Here is an 18,842-nt window from a genome sequence, read left to right as displayed (position 1 = left end):
ACCCCTTTATTTTGAGGCTGTGTCCTCTAGTTTTAACTTCCTTACTAAGTGGAAAGAATCTCTCCGCCTCCACCCTATCCAGCCCCGCATTATCTTATAAGTCTCCATAAGATCCCCCCTCATCCTTCTAAACTCCAACGAGTACAAACCCAATCTCCTCAGCCTCTCCTCATAATCCAAACCCCTCATCTCCGGTATCAACCTGGTGAACCTTCTCGGCACTCCCTCCAATGCCAATATATCCTTCCTCATATAAGGGGACCAATACTGCACACAGTATTCCAGCTGCGGCCTCACCAATGCCCTGTACAGGTGCATCAAGACATCCCTGCTTTTATATTCTATCCCCCTCACAATATAGGCCAACATCCCATTTTTGCCTTCTTGATCACCTGTTGTACCTGCAGACTGGGCTTTTGCGTCTCATGCACAAGGACCCCCAGGTCCCTTTGCACGGTAGCATGTTTTAATTTGTTTCCATTGAGATAGTAATCCCATTTGTTATTATTTCCTCCAAAGTGTATAACCTCGCATTTATCAACGTTATACTCCATTTGCCATATCCTCGCCCACTCACTCAGCCTGTCCAAATCTCTCTGCAGATCTTCTCCGTCCTCCACACGATTCACTTTTCCACTTATCTTTGTGTCGTCTGCAAACTTCGTTACCCTACACTCCGTCCCCTCCTCCAGATCATCTATATAAATGGTAAACAGTTGCGGCCCGAGTACCGATCCCTGCGGCACGCCACTAGTTACCTTCCTCCAACCGGAAAAACACCCATTTATTCCGACTCTTTGCTTCCTGTCGGATAGTGGATCTCGGCAGTTTAGGAGGCAGAAATTGATTTGTGCCACGACTGACCTTTCGAAGCACTTCATAATGATGGATGCCACTCCTCAGGAAAAATGTGAAGGTATTGGGAAAGATAGGGCAGCTCAGTGGCAGTGTACAGATGGCTTATTAATAGGTATACACTGTTGCCTGACAGCGCCATGGACCTGGGTTCAGTTCCTGCCTTGGGTGACTGTGGAGTTTACACGTTCTCCCCATGTCTGGATAGGTTTCCTTCAGGTGCTCTGGTTTCCTCCCGAATCTACAGATATCATGTGAGGTGGAAAGGACCTGTTAAATTGTCCCTAGAACAAGGAACAAAGAAAATTACAGCACAGGAACAGGCCTTTCAGCCCTCCAAGCCTGCACCGACCATGCTGCCCGACTGAACTAAAAACCCCTACCCTTCCAGGGACCATATCCCTCTATTCCCATCCTATTCATGTATTTGTCAAGCTGCCCCTTAAAAGTCACTATCGTATCTGCTTCCACTACCTCCCCCGGCAGCAAGTTCCAGGCACCCACCACCCTCTATGTAAAAAACTTGCCTCGCACATCTCCTTCAAACCTTGCTCCACACACCTTAAACCTATGCCCCTCAGTAAGTGACTCTTCCACCCGGGGAAAAAAATCACTATCCACTCTGTCCATGCCCCTCAGAATCTTGTAGGCTTCTATCAGGTTGCCCCTCAACCTCCGTTGTTCCAGTGAGAACAAACCAAGTTTCTCCAACCTCTCCTCATAGCTAATGCCCTCCATACCATACCAACACCATACCAGGCAACATCCTCGTAAATCTTTTCTGTACCCTTTCCAAAGCCTCCACATCCTTCATTGCCCCGGCCAATGAAGGCAAGCATGCCGCATGCCTTCTTGACTACCTTCTCCACCTGCATTGCCACTTTCAGCGACCTGTGTCCTGTACACCCAGATCCCTCTGCCTATCTGCCATTTACTGTATATTTCCTATCTGTATTAGACCTTCCAAAATGCATTACCTCACATTTGTCCGGATTAGACTCCATCTGCCATCTCTCTGCCCAAGTCTCCAGCTGATCTACATGTGTTCAAAGATGTGTAGGTTGGGGTTAATTGGTGGGGTGGAGTTGCGGGGATATGCCTGGGTAAGATGCTCCATTGGAGAGTCAGTGCAGACTCAATTGGTTGAATGGCCTCCATCTACATGATAGATGTTCTAAGATTCACAAGAATACTTCCAGGGATGAAGAAGTTCACTTAGAGCCATAAAAACATAGAAAAGCTAAACCACAGGAGGAGGCCATTTGGTTCAGCTTGTCTATGCCAACCCAAGGACATCCAGTTGCTCTTTCTAATCCCACCTTCCCGCACCCGATCCATAGCCGGGTGATCCACTTACCTGATGAAGGAGCAGAGCTCCAAAAGCTTATGATACCAAATAAACCTGTTGGACTTTGACCTGCTGTGTGAGACTTCTTACTGTGCCCACCCCAGTCCAACGTTGGCATCTCCACATCATTTTAAAAGGGTTTAGGTCTCTGCCTCCACCACCAACTCGGACAGTGAGTGTAGATAGATTGGAGAATTGGGACTGTTTTCACTGGAGAAGGTGAGAAGTGTTCAAACTCATGCAGAGTCTGGATAGAGTATAGACGAAAAACTGTTCTCATTGGTGGAAGGGTCAAAATAAGAGGGAAACAAATTTAAGGTCATTGGCAAAAGAAGTAATGGAGCCATGAGGAGAAACTTTTTCACACAGCAAGTGGTTAGGATTGGAATGCACTGCCTGTGTGTGTGATAGTTCAGTTGAGGCATCAAAGAGCAATACAGCACAGGAACAGGCCCTTCAGACCTCCAAGCCTGTGCCAATCACGTTGTCCTATCTCGACCAACCGCTCATATCCCTCTATTCCCAGTCTGTTCATGTGTCTATCCAGATAAGTTTTAAATGTAGCTAACGTATCTGCCTCAACCACCTCACTTGGCAGTGCATTCCAGGCGCCCAACACCGTCTGTATAAAAAACTTCCTCCGCACATCTCCACTGAACCTTTCCCCCCTGAAAATTGTCATTTCTGCCTTGAGAAAAAGCTTCCAGCTGTTCAACCTATTGAGACCCCTCATAATTTTATAAACCTCTATCAGGTTGCCCCTCAGCCTCCATCACGCGTGTCCTTGGCCTGCTGCAATGTTCCAGTGAAGCTCAAAGCTAACTGGAGGAACAGCATCTCATCTTCCAGCTCGGCCTTCCGGTCTCAACATCGAATTCAACAACTTCAGATGATTAGCTCTACCCCACCTCAACACCTTTGTTTTCATTTTATTTAATTTCTAAACAGTTCTCTAACTTTTATTTCTTTGTCTGTATTTCTTCCCGCCCTTCTCTTTCCCCCTATTTTATCCCCCCTTTCTCTCAATTTTACCTCTCTCCCACCTCATCTTCATCTGTCACAGTTTACCCTCTGATTTCAGCTTCTCTGCCGTTTGGTCATTCACACCTTCTATTCTCTCTATGGACTGCCATTAGCAGCCTTTCCCTTTCTTTTGTGGCTAGGACATCTTTCATTCCCTCACCCAACAGTATAAATATCTCCCACTTTCTATGCCTTTTAGCTTTGACAAAGGGTCATCTGGACTCGAAACGTCAGCTCTTTCCTCTCCTTACAGATGCTGCCAGACCTGCTGAGATTTTCCAGCATTTTCTCTTTTGGTTGCAGATTGCATACACTGCAGCCATTGTTCACAGGCTGTGTAGGGATTGAATCTTTAAGGTGGTGGATGCAGTGTCATCTAAGTGGACTGCCTTGTCCTGGATGGTGTCGAGCTTCTTAAGTGTTGCTGGAACTGCACTCATTCAAAACAACTGCAAGGGTGATCAGAAAAGAAAGGTGTGCTTTTTCAAGGTGGGAATGCCAGGGGAGTGCGTGGAGAAACAACATGGGAACATAGAAGACAGGAGGAAGTCATTCACCCCTTGGAGCCTGCTCTGCCATTCAGTATGGCTAATCCTGTATTTCAATACCACATTCCAGCACTCTCCCCATACCATACAAAATAGAAGCAAGAGTCGGCCATTTGCATTTGGCCCTTCGAGCCTTCTCCACCATTCATTTTGATCATGGCTGAGCATCAAATTTAAATTCAATGTCCTGATTCCCCCTGCCCCCCACCCCCCCCCCCCCCCATATCCTTTGATCCCTTTAGCCCTAGATTCTTGAAATCACACAATGTTTTACATAGAAACAGAGAAGATAGGAGGAGGCTATTCGGCCCTTCAAGTCTGCTCCGCCATTCATCACGATCATGGCTGATCGTCCAGCTCAACAGCCTAATCCTGCTTTCTCCCCATAACCTTTGATCCCATTCACCCCAAATGCTATATCTAGCTGCTTCTTGAATATATTCAATGTTTTGACATCAACTACTTTCTGTGGTAATGAATTCCACAGGCTCACCACTCTCTGGGTGAAGAAATCTCTCATCTCCATCCTAAATGTTCTACCCCGAATCCTCAGACTGTGATCTCTGGTTTTGGACATGCCCATTATCGGGAACATCCTCCTTGCATCTACCCTGTCTAGTCCTGTTAGAATTTTATAAGTCTCTATGAGATCCCCCCTCATTTGCCTGAACTCCAGCAAAAACAATCCTAACCTAGTACCCGAAACCTCTTGCAATGAAGGCCAACAATCAATTTGCCCTCTTTACCGCCTGCTACACCTGCATGCTGACATTCAGCGACTAGTCACAAGGACACCCACGTCCCGCTGCACACTCCCCTCTCCCAAATTACAACCATTCAGGTAGTAATCTGCCTTCCTGTTTTTGCTTCCAAAGTGAATAGCTTCATGTTTATCCAAATTATACTGCATCTGCCATTGATTTGCCTACTCACCCAACCTTCCCAATTCATGTTGAAGGATCTCTGCATCTTTGTCACAGTTCACCCTCCCACTCATTTTGGCATCATCTGCAAACTTTGAGATGTTACATTTTGGTCCCTGATCCAATATATATTATGAATAGCTGGGGTCCCAGCACCGATCCCTATGCCACCGATTGGTGGCACAGTGGACAGTGAAGAAAGTTATCGCAGATTGCAACGGGATCTTGATCAATTGGGCCTGTGGGCTGACAAATGGCAGATGGAGTTTAATTTCGATAAATGCGAGCTGATGCATTTTGGTAGATTGAACCAGGGCAGGACTTACTCAGTTAATGGTAGGGCATTGGGGAGAGTTACAGAACAAAGAGATCTAGGGGTACATGTTCATAGCTTCTTGAAAGTGGAGTCACAGGTGGACAGAGTGGTGAAGAAGGCATTCAGTATGCTCGGTTTCATTGGTCAGAACACTGAATACAGAAATTGGGATGTCTTGTTGAAGTTGTACAAGACATTGGTAAGGCCACACTTGGAATACTGCATACAGTTCTGTCACCCTATTATAGAAAGGATATTATTAAACTAGAAAGAGTGCAGAAAAGATTTACTGGGATGCTACCGGGACTTGATGGTTTGAGTTCTAAGGAGAGGCTGGATAGACTGGGACTTTTTTCTCTGGAGCGTAGAAGGCTGAGGGGTGATCTTATAGAGGTCTATAAAGTAATGAGGGGCATAGATCAGCTTGTCAATATCTTTTCCCAAAGGTAGGGGAGTCTAAAACTAGAGGGTATATGTTTAAGGTGAGAGGGGAGAAATACAAAAGTGTCCAGAGGGGCAATTTTTTCACAAGAGGATGGCGAGTGTCTGGAACAAGCTGCCAGAGATAGTAGTAGAGACTGGTACAATTTTATCTTTTAAAAAGCATTTAGACAGTTACATGGGTAAGATGGGTATAGAGAGATATGGGCCAAATGCAGGCAATTGGGACTCGCTTCGGGGTTTAAAAAAAAAAGGGCGGCATGGACAAGTTGGGCCGAAGGGCCTGTTTCCATGCTGTAAACCTCTATGACTCAATGATTCCTGTGGCACCCCACTAGTTACTGCTTGCCAATTTGAAAAGGACCCATTAATTCCTACTCTTTGTTTTCTCTCTGCCAACCAGTTTTCTATCCATCTCAATACACTTCCCCCAATCCCATGTCCTTTAATCTTGCACAATAATCTCTTATGCGGGACTTCGTCACTTTCTGAAAGTCCAAATATTCTTCGACTGGCTCCCCCTTGTCAATTCTACAACTTTACATCTTCAAAGAACTCCAACAGATTTGTCAAGCATGATTTCCCCTTCATAAATCCATGTTGACTCTGTCTGATCCTGCCACTGTTTTCTAACTTCTCCGCTATAAAGTCCTTGATAATGGATTCGAGAATATTCCCCACTACCGATGTTAGGCTTACTGGTCTATAATTCCCTGTTTTTTCTCCACCTCCCTTTTTGAATATTGGAGTGATATTAACTACCCTCCAATCTGTAGGGACTGTTCCAGAGTCTATAGAATCCTGGAAGATGACCACCAATGCATCCACCATTTCAAGAGCCATTTCCTTATGTCCTCTGGGATGTAGATTTTCAGGCCCTCGGGATTTATCCGCCTTCAGTCCCATCAATTTTCCCAGCATCATTTCTCTACTAACATTGATCGCCCTCAGTTCTTCCCTCTCACTAAGTCCTGCATTCTCCAACATTTCTGGCATTTGATTTGTGTCCTCTTTTGTGAAGGCAGAACCAAAATATGTATTCAGTTGCTCAGCCATTTCTTTGTCCCCTATTATGCATTCCCCCATTTCTGTCCATTTCTTCACCAACCTCTTTCTCTTCACATAACTCAGTGTCAACTTTTATGTTCCCTGCGAGCTTAATTTCGTACTGTATTTTCCACTTCTTAATCAATCCCTTGGTCTTTCTTTGCTGAATTCTAAACTGCTCCCAATCCTCAGACCTATTATTTTTCTTGGCCAATCTGTATGCTTCTTCCTTAGATCGAATACTATCTCTAATTTCCTTTGTAAGCCATGGATTGGCCCTCTTACCCATTTTGCTTTTGTGCCAGACAGGAGGAAACAGTTGCTGCAGTTCCCCCATGTGTTCCTTGAATGTTTGCCATTGCTTAACCACGGTCATCCCTTTAAGTAACTCTCCCCAATCTTTCAAGGCCAACTCACGCCTCATATCTTCATAGATTCCTTTATTAAGATTCAGCACCCTTGTCTCTGAATCAATTACTTCACTCTTCATCTTGGTAAAAAATTCTACCATAAATTCTGTTATGGTCGCTCATCCCCAAGGGGTCTCGCATATCTAGATTAGCAATGATTTCCTTCTCATTACATAGTACTCAGTCTAAGATAGCCTGCTCTCTAGTTGGTTCCTTCTCATATTGGTCAAGAAAACCTTCCCGTATACACTCCAGGAATTCCTCCTCTACGGCATTGTGGCTAATTTCATTTGTCCAATCTATGTGCAGATTAAAATCACCCATGTTCACTGATATTCCCTTTTCACATGCATCTCTAATTTCATGTTTAATGTCATTCCCAACATCACCACTGCAGATATGACACCCACTAATGCTTTTTGTCCCTTGATATTTCTCAACTCTACCCATACAGACTCCACATTGTCAGAGCTAATATCCTTTCTCACTATCGTGTTAATTTCTTCTTTAACCAACAATGACACTCCATCACCTTGTCCTTTATGCCTGCACTTCCGAAATACTGATTAACCTCGGACATTCAGTTCCCATTCCTGGTCACCCTGCAGCCAAAAGTTAAAAGTTAAAGTTTATTTATTAGTCACAAATAAGGCTTACATTAACATGCAATGAAGTTACTGTGAAATTCCTCTTGTTGCCACAGTCTGGCACCTGTTCGGGTCAATGCACCTAACAAGTCTTTCTGAATGTGGGAGGAAACCGGAGCACCTGGAGGAAACCCACGCAGACACAGGGAAAACGTGCAAACTCCGCACAGACAATGACCCAAGCCGGGAATCAAACTCGGGTCCCTGGTGCTGAGAGGCAGCAGTGCTAACCACTGTGCTACCATGCCGCCCCATGTCGCCATAATCCCAATTAAAGGCACAGAGCTTTTAAGTTTGTCTTTTTAACATTTTGTTTCGCTGCCAATATTTTTCTCTATAAGCCCTGTTTGAATTTTGTCCTTGGTTTCTCTGCCTATCACTTTTCTTATTCCCTTTGCTACCTTTTGTTTTTGTTCTTGCCCCCTCCTTCTTTGACTCCTTACATAGGTTCCCATCCTCCTGGCATATTAGTTTAAACCCTCTCCAACCACTCTCGCAAACAGTGCCTCTCGGACATCAGTCCCAGTCCTGTCCTGTGAATTTCCCATCCAATTTGTACAGGTCCCACCTCTCCCATTCTGGTCCCAATGCCCCAGGAATCTAAAACCCTCCCCTGACACCATCTCTTCAGCCATGGATTCATCCGATATATCCTGACTAGCATGTGGTTCCTGTAGTAATCCTGAGATCACTACCTTTGAGGTCTGATTTCTTAACTTTCTTCCCAGCTCCCTGTATTCTGCTTTTCGAACATTATCCCTTTTTTTTTACCTATGTCGTTTGTATCAATGTGTATCACAACCACTGACTGTTCACCCTCCCCCCTCAACAATGTCCTGTACCCGCTCTAAGACATTCCTAGCACCAGGGAGGCAACATACCATCCAAGAGTCGTACTTGCGGCCACAGAAATGTCTGTCTATTCCCCTTACAATTGAGTCCCTTATAACTATCGCACTGGCACACTTTTTACCCCTCCCCTCTGCAGCGAACCAACCATGATGCACCGAGTTTGGCTGCTGCTGCTTTCCCTTGAGAGGTCATTCCCCTCAACAGTATCCAAAACAGTAGATCTGTTTTGCAGGGGAATGGCCACAGGAGATTCCTGGGGCGGCACGGTAGCACAGTGGTTAGCACTGCTGCTTCACAGCTCCAGGGTCCCGGGTTCAATTCCTGGCTCGGTCACTGTCTGTGTGGAGTTTGCACATTCTCCTCGTGTCTGCGTGGGTTTCCTCCGGGTGCTCCGGTTTCCTCCCACCGTCCAAAGATGTGCGGGTTAGGTTGATTGGCCAGGTTAAAAAAAAAAAAAAAATGCCCCTTAGAGTCCTGATGCGTAGATTAGCGGGTAAATATGTGGGGGTAGGGCCTGGGTGGGATTGTGGTCGGTGCAGACTCGATGGGCCGAATGGCCTCCTTCTGCACTGTAGGGTTTCTATATTCTATATCTGTCTCTCTCTCTTGCTCTATCTGGTGGCCTCAACTACATTCTATGGTAGCGAATTCCACAGATTCACCGCTCTTTGGGTGAAGAAATTTCTCTTCACCTCAGTTCTAAAAGGTTTACCCCTTTTCCTCAAACTATGACTACAAATTCTGGAGTCCCTCGCCATCGGGAACATTCTTTCTACTCTACCCTATCTCACCCTGTTTGAATTTTATACGTTTCTATGAGATCCCCTCTCACTCTTCTCAACTCAGTGAATACAATCCTTATCGACTTAATCTCTCCTCATATGACAGACCTGCCAGCCCAGGAATCAGCCTGGTAAACTTTCTCTGTACTCCCTCTATAGCAAGGACATCCTTCCTCAGATAAGGACACCAAAACTCCAGGTGTGGCCTCACCAACGCCCTATACAATTGCAGTAAAACATCTCTATTCCTATACTCAAATCCTCTTGCTATGAAGGCCAACATACCCTTTGCCTTTCTTACTACCTGTTGTACCTGCACGTTTACTTTCAGTGACTGATTCACAAGGACACCAAGCTCTCACTGAGTATCCACCTCTCTCCATTTGCACCCATTCCGATCATAATCTGTCTTCCTATTATTGCCAGCAAAGTGGGTTTATCCACATTATGCTGCATGTGCCCACTCACTATGTCCAAATCACGCTGAAGCATCTCTGCATCTTCCTCACAGCTCAGCCTCCCACCCAACTTTGGAGATAATACATTTAGTTCCCTCTTCCAAATGATTAATATGCAATAATAACAGATGGGATCTTAGCACAGATCCCTACAGTACCTCAGTAATCATTGACTGCCAATCAGAAAAAGACACATTTATGCCAGCTCTTAGCTTCCTGTCTGCTAACCAGTTTCGATCCATCTCAAGACGTTAGCTGCAATACCATGTGCTTTAACTTTACATAGTAGTCTGTAATGTGAGACCTTGTTGAAAGCCTTCTGAAAGTCCAAGTAAACCACATTCACAGGTTCTCCTTGGTAAACTCTACTAGTTATGTCCTCAGAGAATTCTAAACAGATTCGTCAAGTATGATTTCCCCTTTGTAAATCCATGCTGACTTTGTCTGGTTATACCACTGCTTTCCAAATGCTGAGCGAGCTATGAAATCCTTGATATTGGACTCTAGCAACTTCCCCAGTGCTGACGTTAGGCTCACTGGTCTATAGTTCCCTGTTTTCTCTCTACCTCCCTTTTGAATTGCAGGCTTACATTAGCTACCCTCCAATCTGTAGGAACTATTCCAGAGTCCAAAGAATTTTGGAAAATACCATCTACTATTTCCACTGCCACTTCATAGAAATCATAGAAACCCTACAGTGCAGAAGGAGGCCATTCGGCCCATCGAGTCTGCACCGACCACAATCCCACCCAGGCCCTACCCCCACATATTTACCCACTAATCCCTCTAACCTACGCATCCCAGGACTCTAAGGGGCAATTTTTAACCTGGCCAATCAATCTAACCCACACATCTTTGGACTGTGGGAGGAAACCTACGCAGACACGAGGAGAATGTGCAAACTCCACACAGACAGTGACCCAAGCCAGGAATCGAACCCAGGTCCCTGGAGCTGTGAAGCAGCAGTGCTAACCACTGTGCTACCGTGCCGCCCCATTCATTCCCGCCTTCATTCCTTAAAGTGAATGAAGATTATCAGGCCCTGGATATTTATCCACATTCAATCCCATCAATTTCCCCAAAACCATTTCTCTACTAATACTGATTTCCTTCAGCTCCTCATTAAAACTTGTTTCTCTCAAAACTTCAGACACCTTTAGTGTCTAGAAATCTATTTCTTTCTTAAATATATTCAGTGACGGCCTCCACAGCCTTTTGTGATAGAGAATTCCATAAGTTTACCACCGCTGAGTGAAGAAATTCCTCCTCTCAGTTCTAAATGCCTACCCCATACGCTGAGAGTGAACATAGAACATAGAACAGTACAGCACAGCACAGAACAAGCCCTTCGGCCCACGATGTTGTGCCGAGCTTTATCTGAAACCAAGATCAAGCTATCCCACTCCCTATCATCCTGGTGTGCTCCATGTGCCTATCCAATAACCGCTTAAATGTTCCTCAAGTGTCTGACTCCACAATCACTGCAGGCAGTCCATTCCACACCCCAACCACTCTCTGCGTAAAGAACCTACCTCTGATATCCTTCCTGTATCTCCCACCACGAACCCTATAGTTATGCCCCCTTGTAATAGCTCCATCTCCCCGAGGAAATAGTCTTTGAACGTTCACTCTATCTATCCCCTTCATCACCTTATAAACCTCTATTAAGTCTCCCCTCAGCCTCCTCCGCTCCAGAGAGAACAGCCCTTGCTCCCTCAACCTTTCCTCATAAGACCTACCCTCCAAACTAGGCAGCATCCTGGTAAATCTCCTCTGCACTCTTTCCAGTGCTCCCACATCCTTCTTATAGTGAGGTGACCAGAACTGCACACAATATTCCAAATGTGGTCTCACCAAGGTCCTGTACAGTTGCAGCATAACCCCACAGCTCTTAAACTCCAACCCCCTGTTAATAAAAGCTAACACTCTATAGGCCTTCTTCACCGCTCTATCCACTTGAGTGGCAACCTTTCGAGATCTGTGGATATGGACCCCAAGATCTCTCTGTTCCTCCACAGTCTTCAGAACCCTACCTTTGACCCTGTAATCCACATTTAAATTAGTCCTACCAAAATGAATCACCTCACATTTATCAGGGTTAAACTCCATTTGCCATTTTTCAGCCCAGCTTTGCATCCTATCTATGTCTCTTTGCAGCCTACAACAGCCCTCCACCTTATCCACTACTCCACCAATCTTGGTGTCATCAGCAAATTTACTGATCCACCCTTCAGCCCCCTCCTCTAAGTCATTGATAAAAATCACAAAGAGCAGAGGACCAAGCACTGATCCCTGTGGCACTCCGCTAGCAACCTGCCTCCAATCCGAAAATTTTCCATCGACCACCACCCTCTGTCTTCGATCAGACAGCCAGTTACCTATCCAATCGGCCAACTTTCCCTCTATCCCACACCTCCTCACTTTCATCATATGCCGACCATGGGGGACCTTATCAAACGCCTTACTAAAATCCATGTATATGACATCAACTGCCCTACCTTCATCAACACACTTAGTTACCTCCTCAAAAAATTCAATCAAATTTGTGAGGCACGACTTGCCCTTCACGAATCCGTGCTGACTATCCCGGATTAATCCGCATCTTTCTAAATGGTCGTAAATCCCATCCCTAAGGACCTTTTCCATCAATTTACCAACCACCGAAGTGTGACACCTTAAAATCATAGAATCTCTACAGTACAAGAGGCGGCCATTTGGCCCATCAAGTCTGCACCGACAGCAATCCCACTTTGGCTCTATTCCTGTAACCCCACATATTTACCCGGCTAGTCCCCCTGTCACTAAGGGACAATTTATCATGGTCAAACAACCTAACCTGCACATCTTTAGACTGTAAGAGGAAACTGGAGCACCCAGAGGAAACCTTGCAGGCACTGGGAGAATGTGCAAACTCCACAGTGACCCAAGGCTGGAATTGAACCCAGGTCCCTGGTGCTGTGAGGCAGCAGTGCTAACCACTGTGCCACCATGTCACCCTTGTTCTAGACCCCACCCCCCCAGCCAGAGGAAACATCCCTGCACCCAGTCCTTCCAGCCCTGTAAGAATCTTGTACGTTTCAATGAGATCCCCTCTCATTCTTCTGAATTACAGCAAATACAGAGCCAATTGACCCAATCTCTCCTTATCCCAGGAATCATTCTGGTGACCCTCCACTGCACTCCCTCTATGGCAAGTATATCCTTTCTGAGGCAGGAAGACCAATACTGCACACAATACTCCAGGTGTGGCCTCACTAAGGCCCTGCGCAGCTGCTGTACGACATTCTTGCTCCTGTACTCCAATCATCTTGCAATGAAGGCCAACACACTATTTGCCTTCCTAACTGCTTGCAGTATCTGAATGCTTGCTTTCAGTGACTGGTGTACAAGGATGCCTAGATCCCTTTGTGCATAAATATTTCCCAATCTTTCACCATTTAAATAATAGTCTGTCAGTCTGTTCTGTCCAAAGTGGATAACTTCACATTTATCCATGTTATACTACATCTGCCATGTATTTGCCCACTCACTCAACCTGTCTCAATCACTTTGAAGCCTCTTAGCATCCTCCTCACCACTCAGTCCCACCAAGATTCATGTCTTCAGCAAACTTGGACATATTAAATTTGATTCCCTCAACCAAATCAATGATGTATATTGTGAATGGCTGGAACCCAATAGTCACCATCAGCCACTTGGAAAAATACACATTTGTTCCTACTGTGTCTCCGATTTGCTAATCAATTCTCAATCCATGCCAATATATTCGCCCCAACCCATGAACTTTAATTTTACACACTAACCTCTGATGTCGGACTTCATTACATTCTTAATAATAGACTCCAGCATTTTCCCTCGTATTGATGTTAAGCCAACTGGTCTGTAATTCCCTGATTTCTCACTCCCTCTTTTTTTTAAATAACAGGGTTACATTTTCCACATCTGCTGGGACTTTTCCAAAATCGACAGAATGTTGGAAGATGACAACCAACACAATTACTATTTCCATGGCCACTATATCAAATGCAGTTCTGGTCACTACACTACCAGAAGGACATGGAAGCTTTGGAAAGAGTGCAAAGAAGGTTTACCAGGATGTTGCCTGGTCTTGAGAGATGAGGACAAGTTGAATAAACTAGAATTGTTTTCGCTGGAAAGCCAGAGGCTGAGGGGAGACCTGATAGAGGTCTACAAAATTATGAGAGGCATAGACAGGGTGGATAGTCAGAGGCTTTTTCCAAGGGTGGAAATGTCAATTACAAGAGGGCACAGGTTCAAGGTGAAAGGAAGAAAGTTCAAGGGAGATGTGCAGGGAAAGTTTTTCATGCAGACAGTGGTGGGTACCTGGAACACGCTGCCAGAGGTGGTGGTGGAAGCAGGCACATTAGCAACATTTAAGAGGCATCTGGATGGGTACATGAATAGTGAGGGTACGGACTGAGTCAGGGCAGAAAGTTTTTTTTAGTTTAGATAGGACATCATGATCGGTACAGGGTTGGAGGGCCGAAGGGCCTGTTCCTGTGCTGTACTTTGTTCTTTGTGTTGGTATACAGTGAAAAGTATTGTTTTTCCATGCTATACAGACAAAGCATACTGTTCATAGAGTACATAGTGGAGAAGGAAAGAAGAGGGAACAGAATGCAATGTTAAAATTATAGCCAGGGTGTGGAGAAAAATCAACTTCATAGAAATCATAGAAACCCTACAGTGCAGAAACAGGCCATTCGGCCCATCGAGTCTGCACCGACCACAATCCCACCCAGGCCCTACCCCCATATCCCTACACATTTACCCGCTAATCCCTCTAACCTACACATCTCAGGACACTAAGGGGCAATTTTAGCATGGCCAATCAATCTAACCCGCATGTCTTTGGACTGTGGGAGGAAACCGGAGCACCCGGAGGAAACCCATGCAGACACGAGGAGAATGTGCAAACTCCACACAGACAGTGGCCCAAGCCGGGAATCGAACCCAGGTCCCTGGAGCTGTGAAGCAGCAGTGCTAACCACTGTGCTACCGTGCCGCCCCAACTTAATAGAAGATAGGCCCATTCAAAAGTCTGATGATAGCTGGGAAGAAGCTATTCTTGAGTCCATTGGTACGTGATCTCAGATCTTTGTATTTTTTTCCCCTGACGGAAAAAGGAGGAAGAGAATATGTCCGGGGTGCGTGGGGTTCTTCATTATGCTGGCTGCGTGAGGGTACAGGCGGGGGTGGAGGGGTGGACAAAGTTGAGTTTGGAAAATCAAAGTCTGATGTCACAGGAATTGGTGAGCTGGTTGGTTGGTGAGTAACTGATATTAGGGACTGTGGTTAAACTGCTGAAACTAAAAGAAACTTATTATTAACTGAGAATATTATTTATTATCTCTAACTAGATTTGGTATCATCTAAGGCGTTAACTGTAAATTTAAGACATGTCAGGTGAGGGCAGCTGAGTGGAATGTGCAGCTTGTCACATGTGGAGTGTTCTGGACACTGCCAGTGTCCTAGATGGTCATGTGCGGGAAGTACTCCAAGCTGCAGTAGCTGGAGCTCCGGATTTCGGAGCTTGAGCAGCGGCTGGAGGCACTGTGGCGCATCTGTGAGGCTGAGAGTTACGTGGATAGCATGTTTAGAGAGGTGGTCACACTGCAGCTCAATGGACTAGAGGAAAGGGAAGGGGTGACCACCAGACAGTCTGGAAAGAACAGGCAGATAGCGGGTCGCCAGGGGGTTCCTGCACTCACTAACCGGTATGCCAGTTCGGAAGCTGATGAGGGTGCTACTACTTCAGAGAAATGCAGTCGGAGCCAAACTTCTGGCACTACAGGTGGCTTCACTGTACAGGAGGGGGAAAAAGAAGAAAGGAAGTGCAATAATGATCGGGGATTCTTTAGTCAGGGGACTAGACAGGTGTTTCTGCGGCCAAAGATATGACTCCAGGATGATGTGTTGTCTCCCTGGGCCAGGGTCAGGGACGTCACTGGCTGCAGGGCATCCTGAAAGGGGAGGGTGCTGATTTAGAAGCTGTGATTACATGTTGGCATCAACGGTATGGGCAAAGTGAGGAATGAGGTCTTGCATCAAGAATTCAGGGAGCTAGACAGTAGTTAAAAAGCAGGACCTCAAAGGTTGTAGTCTCTGGATTATTCCCGGTGCTACGTGAGTAGTGAGTATAGAAATAGGAAAATAGGGCAGATGAAAGTATGGCTCAAGAATGGGACTGGGATGTTATAGCAATTACTGAAACATGGCTGAGGGAGGGACAGGGCTGGCAGCTTAATGTTCCAGGGTACAGATGCTATAGGAAAGATAGAACAGGAGGTGAGAGTTGCACTTTTGATTAGGGAAAGGATCACAGCCATACTGAGAGGGGATATATCCGAGGGTTCGGCCACTGAGTCTATATGGGTAGAACTGAGAAATAAGAATGGGGAAATCACTTTGATAGGTTTGTACTATAGGCCCCCAAATAGTCAGCGAGAAATTGAGGAGCAAATATGTAAGGAGATTACAGATAGCTCCAAGAAAAATAGGGTGGTAATAGGCGGAGATTTTAATTTTCCCAACATTAACTGGGACAGCCATAGTATTAGAGGGTTGGATGGAGAGAAATTTGTTGAGTGTATTCAGGAGGAATTTCTCATTCAGTATGTGGATGGCCCGACTAGACAGGGGGCAAAACTTGACCTCCTCTTGGGAAATAAGGAAGGGCAGGTGACAGAAGTGTTAGTGAGGGATCATTTTGGGACCAGTGACCATAATTCTATTAGTTTTAAGATAGCTAGGAGAATGATAGGTCTGTCCCAAAAGTTAATATTCTAAATTGGGGCAAGGCCAATTCTGATGGTATCAGGCAGGAACTTTCAAATTTTAATTTCAAATTTCAAATGTGGGAAAGAAAAGGGACATAAGAACATAAGAAATAGGAGCGGGAGTAGGCCATCTAGCCCCTCGAGCCTGCCCCGCCATTCAATAAGATCATGGCTGATCTGAAGTGGATCAGTTCCACTTACCCGCCTGATCCCTATAACTCGTAATTCCCTTACCGATCAGGAATCCATCTATCCGTGATTTAAACATATTCAACGAGGTATCCTCCACCACTTCAGTGGGCAGAGAATTCCAGAGATCCACCACCCTCAGAGAAGAAGTTCCTCCTCAACTCTGTCCTAAACTGACCCCCCTTTATTTTGAGGCCGTGCCCTCTAGTTCTAGCTTCCTTTCTAAGTGGAAAGAATCTCTCCACCTCTACCCTATCCAGCCCCTTCATTATCTTATAGGTCTCTATAAGATTCCCCCTCAGCCTTCTAAATTCCAACGAGTACAAACCCAATCTGCTCAGTCTGTCCTCATAATCAACACCCCTCATCTCTGGTATCAACCTGGTGAACCTTTTCTGCACTCCCTCCAAGGCCAATATATCCTTCCGCAAATAAGGGGACCAATACTGCACACAGTATTCCAGCTGCGGCCTCACCAATGCCCTGTACAGATGTACGCATTTCCACTCCATCTGACGAAGGAGCAGCGCTCCGAAAGCTAATGGTATTTGCTACCAAATAAACCTGTTGGACTTTAACCTGGTGTTGTTAAAACTCTTACAGATGCAGCAAGACATCTCTGCTTTTATATTCTATCCCCCTTGCGATAGAGGCCAACATCCCATTTGCCTTCTGGTAAAGGCACATCTGGTAAGGGCATGCTTTCAAAAGTGTATTAACCAGGCTTCAGGATTAACACATTCCTCTTAGAGTGAAGGGCAAGGCTGGCAGAAGTCGGGAACCCTGGATGAATCGGGATATTGAGGCCCCAGTCAAAAAGAAGAAAGAGGCACATGACGTGCATAGGCAGCTGGGATCAAGTGAATCACTTGAAGAGTATAGAGTGGGAGTAGAGTTAAGAGAGCAATCAGGAGGGCAAAAAGGGGACACAAACTTGCTTTGGCAGGTAAGGCAAAGGAGAATCTAAAGAGCTTCTACAAATACATAAAGGGCAAAAGAGTAACAAAGGGAGAGAGTAGGGCCTCTTAAGGATCAACAAGGTAATCTATGTGTGGATCCACAAAAGATGGGTGAGATCCTAAATGAATATTTCTCATCAGTATTTACTGTTGAGAAAAGCATGGATGTTAGGGAACTTGGGGAATTAAATATTGATGTCTTGAGGAGTGTACATATTACAGAGGAGGTGCTGGAAATCTTAAAGTGCATCAAGGTAGATAAATCTGCGGGACCTGATGAGGTATATCCCAGGACGTTGTGGGAGGCTAGGAAGGAAATTGCGGGTCCCCTAGCCGAGATATTTGAATCATCAATAGTCACGGGTGAGGTGCCTGAAGATTGGAGAGTGGCAAATGCTGTGCCTTTGTGCAAAAAGGGCTGCAGGGAAAAGTCTGGGAACTACAGGCCAGTTAGCCTCACATCTATGGTGGGTAAATTGTTGGAAGGTATTTTGAGAGGCAGGATCTACAGGCATTTAGAGATGCAAGGACTGATTAGGGACAGTCAGCATGGCTTTGTGAGTGGAAGATCATGTCTCACAAATTTAATTGAGTTTTTTGAAGGGGTAACCAAGAAAGTAGATGAGGGCAGTGCAGTTGATGTTGTCTACATGGACTTTAGCAAGGCCTTTGACAAGGTACCGCATGGTAGGTTGTTGCATAAAGTTAAATCTCACGGAATCCAGGGTGAGGTATCTAAATGGATACAAAATTGGCTTCTTGACAGAAGCCAGAGGGTGGTTGTAGAGAGTTGTTTTTCAAACTGGAGGCCTGTGACCAGCCTCAGGGATCAGTGTTGGGCCCACTGTTATTTGTCATTTATATTAATGATTTGGATGAGAATATAGGGGGCATGGTTAGTAAGTTTGCAGATGACACCAAGATTGGTGGCATGGTGGACAGTGAGGAAGGTTATCTCCAATTGCAACGGGATCTTGATCAATTGGGCCAGTGGGCTGACGAATGGCAGATGGAGTTTAATTTAGACAAATGCAAGGTAATGCATTTTGGTAGATTGAACCAGGGCAGGACTTACTCAGTTAATGGTAGGGTGTTGGAGAGCGTTACAGAACAAAGAGATCTAGGGGTACATATTCATAGCTCCTTGAAAGTGGAGTCACAGGTGGACAGAGTGGTGAAGGCAGCATTTGGCATGCTTGGTTTTATCGGTCAGAACATTGAATACAGGAGCTGGGACGTCTTGT

At 45.5% G+C, this 18,842-nt stretch overlaps 1 protein-coding gene across 1 annotated transcript in view; it reads right to left on the bottom strand.

Moving 5' to 3' along the window:
- Window positions 1-13,659, bottom strand: part of LOC144502256 (neutrophil cytosol factor 2-like) — a 275,195-nt gene extending 261,536 nt beyond the window's left edge. Inside the window, exon 1 of the mRNA XM_078226083.1 lies at window positions 13,582-13,659. Coding sequence (XP_078082209.1) covers window positions 13,582-13,659 — 78 coding nt within the window. The remainder of the gene's footprint in view (window positions 1-13,581) is intronic.
- Window positions 13,660-18,842: the final 5,183 nt, after the last annotated feature.

This window comes from Mustelus asterias, chromosome 13, assembly GCF_964213995.1.
Source record: "Mustelus asterias chromosome 13, sMusAst1.hap1.1, whole genome shotgun sequence".
NCBI lineage: Eukaryota > Metazoa > Chordata > Chondrichthyes > Carcharhiniformes > Triakidae > Mustelus > Mustelus asterias.
Note: the sequence above shows the minus strand (reverse complement) of the source record. Positions and strands in the feature narration are given on the sequence as shown.